This window comes from Herpailurus yagouaroundi, unplaced genomic scaffold (assembly GCF_014898765.1).
Source record: "Herpailurus yagouaroundi ecotype Mexico unplaced genomic scaffold, PumYag 246, whole genome shotgun sequence".
Taxonomy (NCBI): domain Eukaryota; kingdom Metazoa; phylum Chordata; class Mammalia; order Carnivora; family Felidae; genus Herpailurus; species Herpailurus yagouaroundi.
In genome coordinates, this window is record NW_024412463.1 from 1,055,265 (window position 1) to 1,069,686 (window position 14,422).

The 14,422-nt window shown below is 45.4% G+C and overlaps 1 protein-coding gene across 5 annotated transcripts in view; it reads left to right on the top strand.

Annotated features, from left to right (window-relative positions):
• Window positions 1–14,422, top strand: part of SLC9A8 (solute carrier family 9 member A8) — a 64,796-nt gene that overhangs the window by 14,167 nt on the left and 36,207 nt on the right. For 4 of the 5 annotated variants that reach the window (XM_040459684.1, XM_040459683.1, XM_040459687.1 and 1 more), the window contains 2 exons: window positions 8,463–8,521; window positions 13,542–13,625. In XM_040459684.1, coding sequence (XP_040315618.1) covers window positions 8,463–8,521; window positions 13,542–13,625 — 143 coding nt within the window. The remainder of the gene's footprint in view (window positions 1–8,462; window positions 8,522–13,541; window positions 13,626–14,422) is intronic. The other variant, XM_040459685.1, reaches the window with a different exon arrangement.

Below are 14,422 nucleotides of genomic sequence, written 5' to 3' on the forward strand. Positions count from 1 at the left end.
TATGGTCATCTCCTCTTGGCTAAGCCTTTTATCATCCATAGGTTAGATTTTATACTCAAATCTTCCAGTTACACCAAAATAGATCATCTAAATTTTTAAAATAATAAATAATTGTATTCTGAAAGTTGCTACATTGGGGCTGATTTCTCTGATTTCCTCTTGTACCACATAAATGTTCTCCTCTGTGCTTGAAAAAGGAAAAACATTGCTCTGAAAGGGTGAGCTGCTTTAAAAACGAAACATTTGGACATCCTCTCCCCCCAGAAAACAAACTGCCCTGAGGGATGGATTCTCATTTTAGAGTCTCTTTGGGGTAACTACTGTAGGTAGCAGAGTCAAGGACTGGATTTTCAAACTTACCTTACCAGAGTATAACTTGGTTCTATAATTACAGCTGACAAAATGTGCTAAAAATATATTAAAGTATTTTCAAAAAATCATCTGTGGTTAAAAGAGGATTATGTAAGTAAAGTGTATCCCTTTTTGCCTCATTATATAGTAGCAGACCTGTCTCCTCATGATGATCAGGGTCAGTCATCCCTGCCAGTATCGGTAAGCCTTTTCTAGGCCTGCTGGTCTGTTGACTCAAAGAGCCCCAAGGGACCAGGCAGCAGCCATTGTAACGCCTACTGTGTGAACCCTGGTGGAAAGGTCACCTTCTGGGAGCCAGGACCTTTCGACCCCCTGAGCCTATAGTTTCAGGCTATGGGAGCAGAAGGTCTCCAAGTGGGAATCCCTACTCCCAAGTGAGTCTCTGAGAGTGATGTTGAATGGGGCCACTCCTACAGTAAGCAGGTGCTGTGCCCCGCTTACTCTTAGGGACGTACTGCCCTATAATGGCCATTGGCTTAAGGAGTCAGTCGCATCCTGGGGGGGAGCTCCAGTCTTCGTAGGATGTCCTCTCTGAGCTGGTGCCTCAGCTTCTTTATGAGACCCTCTTACCACTCTGGCTGGCTGGCGGCTTCTGGATGGGGTGGCGTATTAGTGTAGGACCATGTGGGGTCCATGGTCGCACACCCACTGCTGCACCTCCCTTGCCATAAAGTGAGTCTCTTGGTTTGACACGCTGTTGGGCAGTGTCCCGCTTTAGTGGACCAGACACTTGTGAGCCCTGGGACAGTGGTGCGATCCAAAAGACATACCCGCCGGCATACTTGTCCATCTCAGAATGAACTACCAGGGTGGAAGGGGTCTGATACAATCGAGTGGCCATCATTCCGCTAGCTGGTCTTCACAAGGGATGGAACCACATCAGGTGCTGGGTGTTGGTCCGTGGGCTGTCCAGTCACCCATTCACCAACAGCAGTAGCTAGAACAGCCATGGTGGGAGGGAGTCCACACTGTTGGACTTGTGCACAACTCCCGTCTCTGCCATCATAGCTGCTGTGTTCATGAGCCCGTTGCATAAACACTGAAGCGGCCAAGGTGAGAGGCTGACTGAGTCACCCATGAACCAAGCTGGTCATGGGGAACTCCCAGCGAGGCCGTATGTAGGAACGGAGGGAGAGGTGTTGATGTCACAGCTGTAGAGGACGCAGAGGCCCGGGGCACCTGTTCATGCAGCGTGCTTGTGCCCGCCGGACCTGGCCAAGCCTGATCTGTAATGTAACACCTGGACCTTACAACACACTGCTGCTGGGCCCACCCAGCCTTATAACTGGGTGGTTATGGCAACGCCACTTAGGAAGCACAGTTCTGGGCACATGAGCACTTGACGCCCCATGCTCAGACACTCTGTCTCTACCAGAGCCCAGTAACATGCCAGGAGCTATTTGGGTTTTTTCCTCCCGTGTTTTTCAAATGCCGTGTAGTTCTCTGCTGCAAATGGCATGACCTTGTTCCAGAACCCTAGGGACCTGTGCTGAGGAGCCCTCCTATTGAGGCTTGCCCGAGACGTCACACACCATCCCTTTCTACCCCAGATACTTCTGGTGCCAGGGGGTCTGCCAGACGGTATGGCAGAAGTGGCAGGCTGCTTGAACTGCAGCGGGGCCCTTTCTTGTGGTCCCCACTCAGAACGCTCAACCTCCCACAAACCAGTAAATGGGTCAAAGTAGTCTTCTCAAGTGTGGAATATATAGCCTCTAAGCCTGGAGGAGGCCTACCCAGCATCGCGCTTCTTCTTAGTGGTGGGAGGTGGAAGGTGCAAATCTTGTCTTTTACTTGAAGGCAGTGTCTTGTCATGTTTCAGACCACTTGACCCCTACCTTCCCAGATGAGCGGTCCCCTGAAACTTTCTGTCATCTGAAGCCTAGGTGTCTTATCAAGACATCCACTTGCCACTTCTTGCTTGTTGTGTCAGATTAGCATGCTGTCCACCTAGTCTAGTGGACCCCGGTGTTGTCCTGGGCAGTGTCCATATGGTCTAGGTCCTTTGGGACTATGTTAATGACAGAGAGCAAGAGCTAACATAAGGTGCCTGCCTTATTTGGACTTCTGTGTAATCTTGAAACAGCCTGAGGAGGTCTTTATGCCAGCAGGGAGGTGGGGGCACTTCAGCTGGCCCAGAGGGTCCACAGGAATCTGGAGATTGAAGGTGCTCATGTAAATCTCCCCCAGATGACCCTCCGCCACGTCTCAGAGTCGCCCATCTTCCTTAGCAGGGCCTGGCAGGAGAGGACGTACGTAGCTTTACCCTCTTGAGCTCAACTTTCTCAAGATCTGCCACTCTTGGAGTTAAGTCCCATGCCTGATCTTCTCTCTAGAAGCCCTCCAGCTGCAGCAGGTGAGGGCCTGCTTACATGTTGCCAAGGAGGCCCTCCGACTCCCACTTTGCTCTCAGTTGGTGATTGTCTGAGCCTGTCCTTCTCTCTTTTCAAAACCTTGGGGGGGGGGGGCGGGGCAGGGGGCGCACCTGGGTGGCTCAGTCAGTTGAGCGTCCGACTTCGGCTCAGGTCATGATCCCACAGCTCGTGAGGGAGCCCTTCATCGGGCCCTGTGCTGACAGCTCAGAGCCTGGAGCCTGCTTCGAATTCTGCGTCTCCCTCTCTCTCTGCTCCTTCCCCGCTCCTGCTCTGTCTCTCTCCTTCACAAATAAATAAGAACATAAAACAAAAAACCTTGGCGGCCCTCCGCAAAACCACACTGTTCCACTGTTCTCATTATGTCCCCCATAACCTGTCCAGCACCACACATGCTGCCTGAGCCACTGCCTCCCACCCCGTGTCCCAACCCAGTCACCACGAGGGAGTCTTAGCAGTGGCACTGCTACCCCAGCTGAGGGACTACCAGTGCTTTCCCACCAGTGCCGGGGTCCTCACTGCCAGCCGGCTGCTGAGTGATCCACCTCCCTCCTCGGGGAGCATCCTTCGAGTGTGCTTCCTGGAACCAGTTGTCTTAAGTTGGGAGCCTAAAAGCAGAGTCTTGAGACAGGAGGTTGGGACATGTAATTTATCGAGGGATGCTCTTCATGAATAAATCTGTGAGGACACGAGACTAGGGGAGGAGAAGGAGCCAAACACCAGCAGGGATCTCAGTTTAAGCCCAGCCTGAGCCTCAGTAGGAGGGCTCTGGGGCAAGAACCCACACTGGTTGTCCCTCTTTAAAGCGAAGGGCCTGGACTCCTAACGCCCTGTTAGCCATTGGCTGTGAACTGGCGCAGGGTGGGCACAGCTTCCTGATAAGGTGCCTCTCGGCAGCTGACGACACTCTTCTGGAGAAGGGGACAGGTGTGAGCACTCAGCTCGGCCTTCTCAGCGGCTCACACAGATGGGCTGTGTGAAGACAGCTGGGCAGGCCTCGCGGCGTGAGAATTAAAAATGCCTGTAGCCTTGATCCACCCATCCCTCTTTCAGGGGTTTTTCCTCTGGATGCCCCCGCACACGTGGGAAATCATGTATTTACTCAGGTGGGAAGGGCAGTGATAGCAAAAACCTAGAAAAAAAAAAAAGCCTGGAGACTCAAGTTTTCACTGAATACTCTTTGGTACCTTTAAAAATTTTGTACCGTGTGCGTCTGCTATATAGTCAAATAAAGATAAAATAATTCACTTTTAAACAATTCTGTATCTGCTATTTACTAGGTAAGTGATGCCGGGCGTTAGCCTCAGTTTCCTTATCTGTACACTGCAGGTGATAGTGCCTTCACGTCCTAGAATTGCAGATATTAAACATGGTAATGCATAGAAATCACTTAGTATAATGCCTGCCTGCTGAGTAATCAGTAACTATTAGCTGCTGCTATTAATATTATCATCTGTGTTATCATGGTTTATTGCCTTGCAGGGTAATTGTGGGGATGAACTAAAATAATGTGTATTTTATACATCAGCACAGTGCCTGGCACATAGGAGGTGTGTATGTTTCTTTTTCACACAGGGCAAATAAATATATGTATATATATACACACACATACACACACATATACATACATGTATATTATGTGTGTGTGTGTATATATATATATGTACCAGTTCAAATATATATATGTATATGTATATATATGTGCATCTTTTTTAAGGGAATTGGGATCAGGTTTTGCAACCTGATTTTCTTCCTTAAAACATTTTAAATGTCTTTCCTGTAACATTAATTATCAGGATCGTTGCACAGTGATGCTGGTAGAGCAGCATTGCACCCTGGGAGGGAGGTGAGGGTTCACGGGTTGTAAAGGCAGGTGTAGTCTGCCTGTGTCTTGGCGTCATGAACTGGTAGGATGTCAAGTCCCTTGCTAGCTCTGAGCCATTAGACTGGCTACTTCAACTCCGAGCCTTCATACCTGAAGCATTCTCTGGAGGATTAGAAATAACTTAAAGCGACAAATCCTAGGGGTGCCTGGGTAGCTCAGTCAGTTAAGCATCCGACTTCAGCTCAGTCATGATCTCACGGTTCGTGAGTTCGAGCCCCGTGTCAGGCTCTGTGCCTACACCTCAGAGCCTGGAGCCTGCTTCAGATTCTGTGTCTCCTTGTCTCTGCTCCTCCCCTGCTCATGCTCTGTGTCTCTCTCTCCCTCCCTCCCTCTCTCCCTCTCAAAAGTACATAAACATTAAAAAAAATTAAAGAGGGGCGCCTGGGTGGCGCAGTCGGTTAAGCGTCCGACTTCAGCCAGGTCACGATCTCACGGTCCGTGAGTTCGAGCCCCGCGTCAGGCTCTGGGCTGATGGCTCGGAGCCTGGAGCCTGTTTCCGATTCTGTGTCTCCCTCTCTCTCTGCCCCTCCCCCGTTCATGCTCTGTCTCTCTCTGTCCCAAAAATAAAAATAAACGTTGAAAAAAAAATTTAAAAAAAAAAAAAAATTAAAGAGAATTGCTCAAGTAGTAATAGTAACAGTAGTGATAATATCACATCATATTTTACAAAGCTTTCCAATGCCTCATAAATAATAATATAGAAACAAGCTTACGCAATAGAATTATGATTATAATCAATAGATGTAATAATAATTATGAATAATTATTTTTCAAATGCAGCTGCTCCATATGTAATTACAAAAGCATGAACCATGGTATTAAAGTTTGGTATACATTTACAAGGGCAAGAGAAAGTTGAGGTTTTAGTAGAGCAGAAAAGCGCTAGCTTTGAAAATGAAATCGGAAACCAGGAAAAGAGGTTCAACTTCCCCAGTAATCAGGAGTGATTACTGAATGTAGATTAACTGTCAAATGCAAAGTGAAACAGTGCAATGCAACTTCTCGCCCATCATATTGGCAACAGTGTTATTCGGATGATTATCCAGGGTTCGTGAGAATGTGAGAGCGCTCTGGTGCCCAGTGTGAATTGGTGCAGCACTTGGGAGGACAATTTGGCAACATTCTCAGGAGATAAAAATGTGCTATGCCATGCATCGTCTCTGGATCTGCCCTAGGGCAACACGCTTCCACAAAGAGGCGTGAACTGACAGGTTCATTGCCAAGTCCGCTGTGAGCAGCACACGATGGGAGACCGCGATCATCTGGGGACTGATTTAAAAAATTGTGACTCTTGAAAAAATTAAATTTTTTTTTTCAACGTTTATTTATTTTTGGGACAGAGAGAGACAGAGCATGAACGGGGGAGGGGCAGAGAGAGAGGGAGACACAGAATCGGAAACAGGCTCCAGGCTCCGAGCCATCAGCCCAGAGCCTGACGGCCTGACGCGGGGCTCGAACTCCCGGACCGCGAGATCGTGATCTGGCTGAAGTCGGACGCTTAACCGACTGCGCCACCCAGGTGCCCCTCTTGAAAAAATTAAAATGTAATTCACATACTGTAAACTTCACAGTTTTAGGGTGTACAGTTCAGTGTTTTCAGTATGCTCACAGGGCTGCGCGACATCACCGCTGTCTAATTACAGAACGTTTTCATCGCTGCAAAAAGAAACCCTCTACCTACCTACTAGCAGTCACTTCCCATTTCCTCCTTTCCTCCTACCCTGGCAACCTCCGTCCTGCTTCCTGTCTCTGTAGATTTGCCTAATTCCACACATTTTGTATCAGTGGACTTGTACAATCTGTAGCCTCTCTTTTAATGTAACAGGTTTATTGAGATATATAATTCACATATGAGTTACCCATTTAAAATGTACTCTCCAATGGGTTTTAGTATATTTGCAGAGTTGTGCAACCGTCGCCACAATCGATTGTAGACATTTTCATCACCCCAAAAAGAAACCCTATTCCCTTTAGCTATCACCGCCAAGCCCCTCTTCCCCAGCCCAAGACAATCATTTCTATCTCTATAAATTTGCCTACCCTGCATATTTCATATAAATGCGTCATAAAATACATGTCTTTTGTGCCTGGCTTCTTTCACTTAGCATTTTTTTTTTATTTTTTTTTTTAACTTTTATTCATTTTTGACAGACAGAAAGAGACAGAGCACGAGGAAGGAAAGGGCAGAGGGAGGGAGACACAGAATCCGAGCTGTCAGCACAGAGCCCGATGCAGGGCTCGAACCCACGAACCGTGAGATCATGACCTGAGCCGAAGTTGGACACAACCGACTGAGCCACCCAAACACCCCAAATGTTTATTTTTGAGAGAGGGAGACACAGAGTGTGAGCAAGGGAGGGGCAGAAGGAGGAAGACACAGAATCTGAAGCAGGCTCCAGGCTCTGAGCTGTCAACACAGAGCCCAACGCGGGGCTTGAACTCACGGACTGTGAGATCATGACCTGAGCCAAAGTCGGATGCTCAACCGACTGAGCCACCCAGGTGCCCCATCACTTAGCATGTTTTCAAGATTCATCCACCTTGTAGCATGGATCTCTCTGCCTCTCTGTCTCTCTGTCTCTCTCTCAAAAACAAACGTTAAAAAAAGAAGTCCTTAAAATGTATACAAAATTTGGAAAGATAAGAAATAAAAAGCAGCTGGGGAACCCTGGAGAGGTTAGAATGAGTGCTTTCATGCCACCCGGAAAGTTGAATTGGGCAACTTGTGTTTTGAAAATAGGTTCATTGGCTCCCTTTACAGCTCAGATCTATTTTGTCTTCGTCTATCTTTTGAAGTAATTTTGTTACTGTCTTAATAATATGTACCAGTTCAAATAGTAGAGAGGCTGATAAAGTTAAAGTTGCTTATCTCCTCTCTTCACCTGAAACCCCTCCCCCACAGCAATGAGTGTTAGTGCAATTCCTTTTCCCGATAAACTTCTCTGTTTAGTATTGTCTTCTCGCCCCACCTCACAAAGTGTGTTTCTTCAGCTTTCTGTTGTCGACGTGGAAAAGCTCCTTCCTCTGCAGGGGGAACTAGGTCTTTGTCTTTAAGCGTGGACAGTGGTCTTCAGGCTTGCTTCTACCAGAGATTGTGATTTAGGAGGTCTGGAGTGCTGCTCAGGTGTCTTTTTTATAAAAAGCTCCCATGGTGATTCTAGGGAGTCGACAGGGTTAAAAATCATTTATCTAGTGAGTAACAGAGCAATCTTAAATTGTACCCGTGATGCTTCTTTGAGAATTATTTTTGGTAGGTTCTTTATGAGAGAGTAATGAGCCTGTCAGCCTTAAGGAAACACGCCTGAACTTAGATGGTCTGTTGTGTTCCAGGAATTTCACAGAATTTTTACTTTAGGTTATTTTTAGCATCGGGGTTTTATCTCTAACGAAATGCTCTACATAGAGCTGCCATCTGAGTCTAAGAAAGTGATCTGGGATTCTTTTTTGAAAATGGTAGGAAAAGCAGCATAAGGCAAACTTAGCATGTAAGCTTTCGGTCGTTTCACATTGAAAATGGGGGGGGATGTAGCAAACCGACAGGCGGAAAGACTGTCCTTGGGTCTGGTTTTGTCAAGCTTTCCGTTTCCCCAGCTGCACCCCCGCCCCTAGATTGTCCTTGACTTCATTACGGTATGTTTACCTGAGATGCAAATGAGAGAAACTTGTGACTGAGAACGTCACACTGATTTCCATTCTTATGTTTTCAGACATAAAAGTTGCAGAAATCCATAAAAGCTATTTAAAGACATAATAATCAGATTCTCTAGGATGATAATAAACCTGAGTAATCTTTCTCATATCTTAAATTATGTTCAACTTTACATTTTCTCTTCCAGGTATTCTCATGGGAGCAGTTATAAAAATTATAGAGTTTAAAAAATTGGCAAATTGGAAGGTAGGTTTACCCAACTTACGATTTTTATTGATTATCTTTAATTTTAGTAACACTGATGGTTAGTTACGGTGGCTTATCATTGCTTCACTATGAGGGAAGTTTATATTGTCCCATGAATTTTTTAACGTTCTGTTGGATTAGGGTTGATATTATTACATCGGACTTTTCTGAAAAAGTATAAATCTCACAGTTTCAAGTTAACATAAGGAGCACTCAGTGTCAGATTTTGTTATTTATTTGCATTTTTATAACCTTAGACTAACCTGCTCTCTGGGGGAAAGTCTCTAATTAGCATAAAACATTTATCAGTGGTTACCGCTGACAGTGGAAGATAAAATGTATTTGTCCAGCACCAGAGTTTACAGTATGCTTTATACACTGTAGCTCATGTTGTCCTCATGACAACCACATGATGTAGATGACCACATTCTGTCATCACTCTGGTATTACAGATAAAGAAAGCGACCACAGAGAGGTTGAGACACGTCCAACATCACAGAGCTAGAAAGTAGTTGAGCCTTCTGTCCAGCCCCGCTGGCCCTGTGTGTTCTCTGTTCTCCGCCATACTGTGCTGTCCTCAGGGTGTGGGTGTTCATACCCTCGTGTTCACACAGTGGGTAGAGCGTGAGCATCATCTTGTGGTACAAGGACTAAGTGAAACCCGAACTTAAATGTGTGTACATCCATATTAAGTACTGAGATTAAAAAGTATGTGACGGAATTGATTTTGAGGAGAGGAATAAGGTTCATTTGAAAAGATTAAAGAGTTATGTGGCTCCACTTCATCACATTCAAACTCTTCCTATTTTGATTCTGCTTCTAGGTGCTAGGATTCATTTACCTGTGAAACTGTAGAGTGTAAAATGTGCAAAACAAGTCGCACACTCTGACCTAACACACAATTTGAAACTGTTATAAATAATACTTAGGAAATATTGTATGTATTAAATGGAATCTCAAAATCTATGTTGAGCTCCTGCTATTACAGAACTGCCCTGAGCTGGGGAAGGGACTGGGCAGGCCTCACTAGAGCCCACTGTGAATCACATCTCTGCCCTCCTACAACTGTTTAAATTGAGTCACCCTCACAAGTGGCTCATTCTAGGGCAGGGGACACAGACTGTAACCCTTAACCCTACTCCTAGATACAGCCTGATGTGTTTTGATTGTGTTTGATTTAAAATCAGTTGCTCAAAATTGGAATTGACTTTTAAACAATTAAAAAGCATTAGTTTTATTTTAAAATATTTTCTATCTATATAACTTACTGGGAATTTCACATAGAAACCTGAATCTCGAGCTTCTCTTGAAGAAGCAGAAACTTTTTTTTTTTTTTTTTGGAACTTATATCTGTTATTTAAATTTATTTTATGTTTAATACATTTATTTAAATTCAAGTTAGTTAACATACAGTGTAGTACTGGTTTCAGGAGTAGAACCCAGAGATTCATCACTTACATAGAACACCCAGTGCTCCTCCCAGCAAGTGGCCTCCTTAATGCCCATCACCCATCCAGCCCCATCCCCCAACCCACCTCCAGAAACTCTCTTAGCACCAGGCCCACATTCCACCCTGCAGAGATCCAGCAGCTGCCCCTTCCGGAAGTGCTGTGTGGCCAGGGAGGCCTGGGAGATGGTGGCCCCTGTTCGGAGTGGTGGGAACAGAGGTGGTGGGGGGAGATCGTCTTCCACTTTTGAGTTTTATATGCTTCGGTTTTGTTGAATTTATTGTTCAATAGATGTTACTTTTCAAGTTAAATAATAGTAATATATTTAATAGTACAGGCAAGTGAACCAGAGTTGGGTAGTGAAGGTAATGGAGTGCCTAAAGGGCCTTCCAGGCAGCCTGGGCTTGACCTCAGAGAAGGGGTCTGTCAGGCCCTCTGATAGATGGGGCAGGCTTCCTGGAGGAACAGGTGTTTGTGGAAAGCCAAAGCAGGAAGCAGGACACCTGTTTGGAAACCAGGTGCTGCCGGGAGCAAGATAAGAAAAACAAGGAGCTTGGTGTTCATTCCGTGGAGTTCTTTTGCCAGACTGTCCTGCTGGGCCTGCCTTCCGCCTGTGTTATCGTGTACTTACATATTTATTTCTTGAAAGCAACTTGCTTTTTTTATGTGTACACATTTTCTTTTCTTTTTTTTAATTTTTTTTTCAACATTTATTTATTTTTGGGACAGAGAGAGACAGAGCATGAACGGGCGAGGGGCAGAGAGAGAGGGAGACACAGAATCGGAAACAGGCTCCAGGCTCCGAGCCATCAGCCCAGAGCCCGACGCGGGGCTCGAAGTCACGGACCGCGAGATCATGACCTGGCTGAAGTCGGACGCTTAACCGACTGCGCCACCCAGGCGCCCCTACATTTTCTTGTAGTAGTTTTTTTTTTTAAGGCTTTTGTTGTGGTAAAATATACATAACATAGGGGTGCCCAAGTGGCTCAGTATGTTAAGTGGTTAACCTACTGACTCTTGATCTCTCACAGTTTGGTTAGTGGGATTGAGCCCCAAGCCCCCTAGGCTCTGCGCTGACAGCTGGAGCCTGCTTGGGAGTCTTTCTCTCTCTCTGCCCCTCCCTGTCTCTCTCTGTCTCTGTCTCTCTGTCTCTCTCTCTCCCTCCCTCTCAAAATAATAAATAAGCATTTAAAACTATATATATATACATAACGTAAAATAGCGTTTTAGTTATTTTTAAGTGTACATTTCACTGGGGTTAAATACCATTCACAGTGTTGTATACTCATCGCATTATCTATTTCCAGAACTGTTTCATCATCCCAGACAGAAAGTCGACCCAGTAAACAGCTCCCCAGTCCCCCCGCCCCACAGTCTGTTCTGGTTTCTGGTTTTTTTTCGTATTTTCTGTTGTTTTCGTAGCCCCCTATTCTACTTTCTGGCTTTATGAATTGACCGATTCTAGGTACTTTATATAAGTGGAATCATACATTTGTCCTTTTGTGTCTGGTTTATTTTACTTAGTGTGATGTTTTGAAGATTCATTCATACTGTAGTTTGTGTCAGAATTTCCTTCCTTTTTGTGGCTGAATAATATAGACGGCTCTTTGTCAATCCATTCATCTGTTGATGGACCGTTGGGTTGTTTCTCCCTTTTGGCTCCTGTGAATAATGTTGTGAATACTGGTGTGCTACATATGTTTATCTTAAAGGAAACATTATAATGCTGTGGAAACCAATATTTTTATAAATAAATATGATAAAAACAAAGGAGTAGAGATGCCTGCTGAAGCCCCTGAGATCAAGCCCGTTCTGTCAGAAAGGGAGATCAGCACATTGGAGAGAGGCTTTACTGCCTATGACACCAAACTGTGGTGTCTTTGACTTAATTGAGACCAGAAAATGAATCAAAAAGAGCGGACTTTCTCAGTCTGGGGGGATCAGTGGTATATGGCATACACTGCCCAAGTATCACCTAAAATCACCTTATACCATTTGCGGGGACGAGTTGCCAAAAAGAACCTGCGATCTTTCTGTAACACTATTCACTGCACGCCGGTACATGCATTTCCTGTGGCTACGATAACAAATGACCAAAACTGGTTGGCTGAAGACCCCAGAGAGTTATTCTGGGTTGTAGAGGCCAGAAATCTGAAATCAGGATGTTGGCAGGGCCGTGTTCCCTCTGGGAGCAAATCCAGGTGGTAGGAGAGAATCCTTCATTGGCTTTGTAGCTTCTGGTGGTCCCAAGTATTCCTTGGCTATGGCAACATAACCCCTTTCTCCTCTGTCTTCACCTGTCCTTTGTGTCTGTGTGTCCTTTCCTGTCTCTTATAAGGACACTCTCATTGGGTTTAGGGCCCACCCATCCAGTGTGATCTCATCTGGATTCTTCCCTTAATTACATCTGCAAGGACCCTCTTTGCAAAGAAAGTCACATTCTGGGGTTCCAGGTAGACATGAATTAAGGCTGGAGGACCCTGTGCAACCCACTGCAGGTGGGTTCTATACAGTGGTCCCCTGCACAGATCCTGAGAATAGGTTGCCCCACAAAACACAGGTCGGCCCATTTCTTTTCACATGGTCCCAGTCTGAGGCATGAGCTTGTTGCACAGGCAGCTATTTTAAGACTTAATAAGGCATTTTCAGCAGCCATCATTTGCTTCTAGTTTGAGCCTTTGAATGTTGTTTTAGGCTTTATGGCCACAGCTGTACATTTGTAAGAATACACTTAACCATTCTTCTGAATAGGGATTTTGACAAGAAATCAGACTGTCAAGACTGTAGCATGAAATTTTCCTAGGAGAAAGGGCCTAATTTTGCAGTGTTAAGGAGACTCTGTATTACATGTAGTCATTTCGGATTTGAAGACCAATATGGGTTTTCCCCCTGATACACCAACAATTAGAGATGTTAATATAGAACATGAAATTATGATGTCATTCCTCCCAAGATGGCCATATTCTAGAAACACCTTTCATAGTGACACTTAATATTTGAATCTGGAAGCATAGCAAGGGGCTGACTTTATAGCCATGTCCCCAGTCACAAGGGCATCAGATGGCCATTATTTCATCACAGCCAGGTTTAGGAAAGTGGCACAGTTGTCTGTGACAGGCAGAGAAAAGGCCAGGGCAATTTTAAACGTGTATAGGGTTTAGTCTTCCTCCAAGTGGATTGTTCTAAGGCTTACTGTTAACTTTTTTTCTGGAGGGTTTCAGTTTGTGGACTTGTGTTTGTAAGCGTTCTGTTTTCATTGAAATGTCTTCTGTATTAATACTAACTTCCTTTCCTAAGTAAAGAATAAAAAGCATACAGGGTGTGTTTGGAAGCACTTCATTCTTATTTATTTTGCTGGTCACCTTTAAAATCACTTGTCCTACATTTATTAGTGCAGGTTTTGTGGTGTCTTTGGTTTCTTCTGCTGCTTGGTTCTATCATCAGGTTCTTTTTTAAACATTAAATATTTCCACAGGGCCTACGAGGACAATTACTTTGGCTCTTCACTGATGGATTTTATTTCTTAATATATAAATTCCATGCTTCTGAGAATACCCATTTTACATTTACAGGAAGAAGAAATGTTTCGTCCAAATATGTTTTTCCTTCTCCTGCTTCCTCCTATTATATTTGAGTCAGGATATTCATTACACAAGGTAAGGCCCAGGCATGCACTGGTGCTTTTGGTCTAGGTGGCTGCCCAAGTCGGTGAGACCAGCTCCTTAAGAGCTTGGGTGTTGACCTAGCAGCGGTGGCTCTGTGTGAGCACCCCGGGGGTGCGCTGCCTGAGGGAGAGGGGCGCGCGTAGCAGTTAGTGGGTCGCTTTAATGGTTTCAGGCGGTGTGGCTTATTAAACTAGTATTTTCCACAGAGGGTTACTTTTCCTAGGAAGTGATGGCCAAAGTGATTTTTAAGTGTACACGGGCAATATATTGACTCTTCTTTTTGGACACAGACTGACGCATGTTAAGAGGACAGTGTGTCCCAAGCCTTTTGATTCTCAGCTTCCCATGTGCGGCTTTTGTCCCTCCTTCGGCCTCTCCATCCTTCAGTGTCTCCCCTCTCAGTGTCCTGCCCTAGCTCCCCCTCTGATATCCCCTTATCCCCGGACTCCTTTTCTTTCCGCCATCTCCCTGGCCCAGCTTCTCCTTACCAGACTGGAGCCTCATCCCTCCCCAGCCCTCCAGCTCCTTCTGACCCATCACCTAGTCTAGTCCCACGGTTACTGTGCTCATTCTTGGCTCCTCAGCCTAGAGAGCGGCCTCACCGGCCCTTGCCCACTTCCCCGCCTTGCCCCAGCATTTCTGGTCTCTGCCCTCCAGCTTCCAGTGGGACTCATTCTGCCTGGGCGGGAGCTTCTCACTTTTAAGCCAGTTTGTGTGTATGTGGGGGGTGGGGGAGGGGTGTCTTTTTCTTGACGTTTTAAGTTTATTTATTTATTTTTGAGACAGAG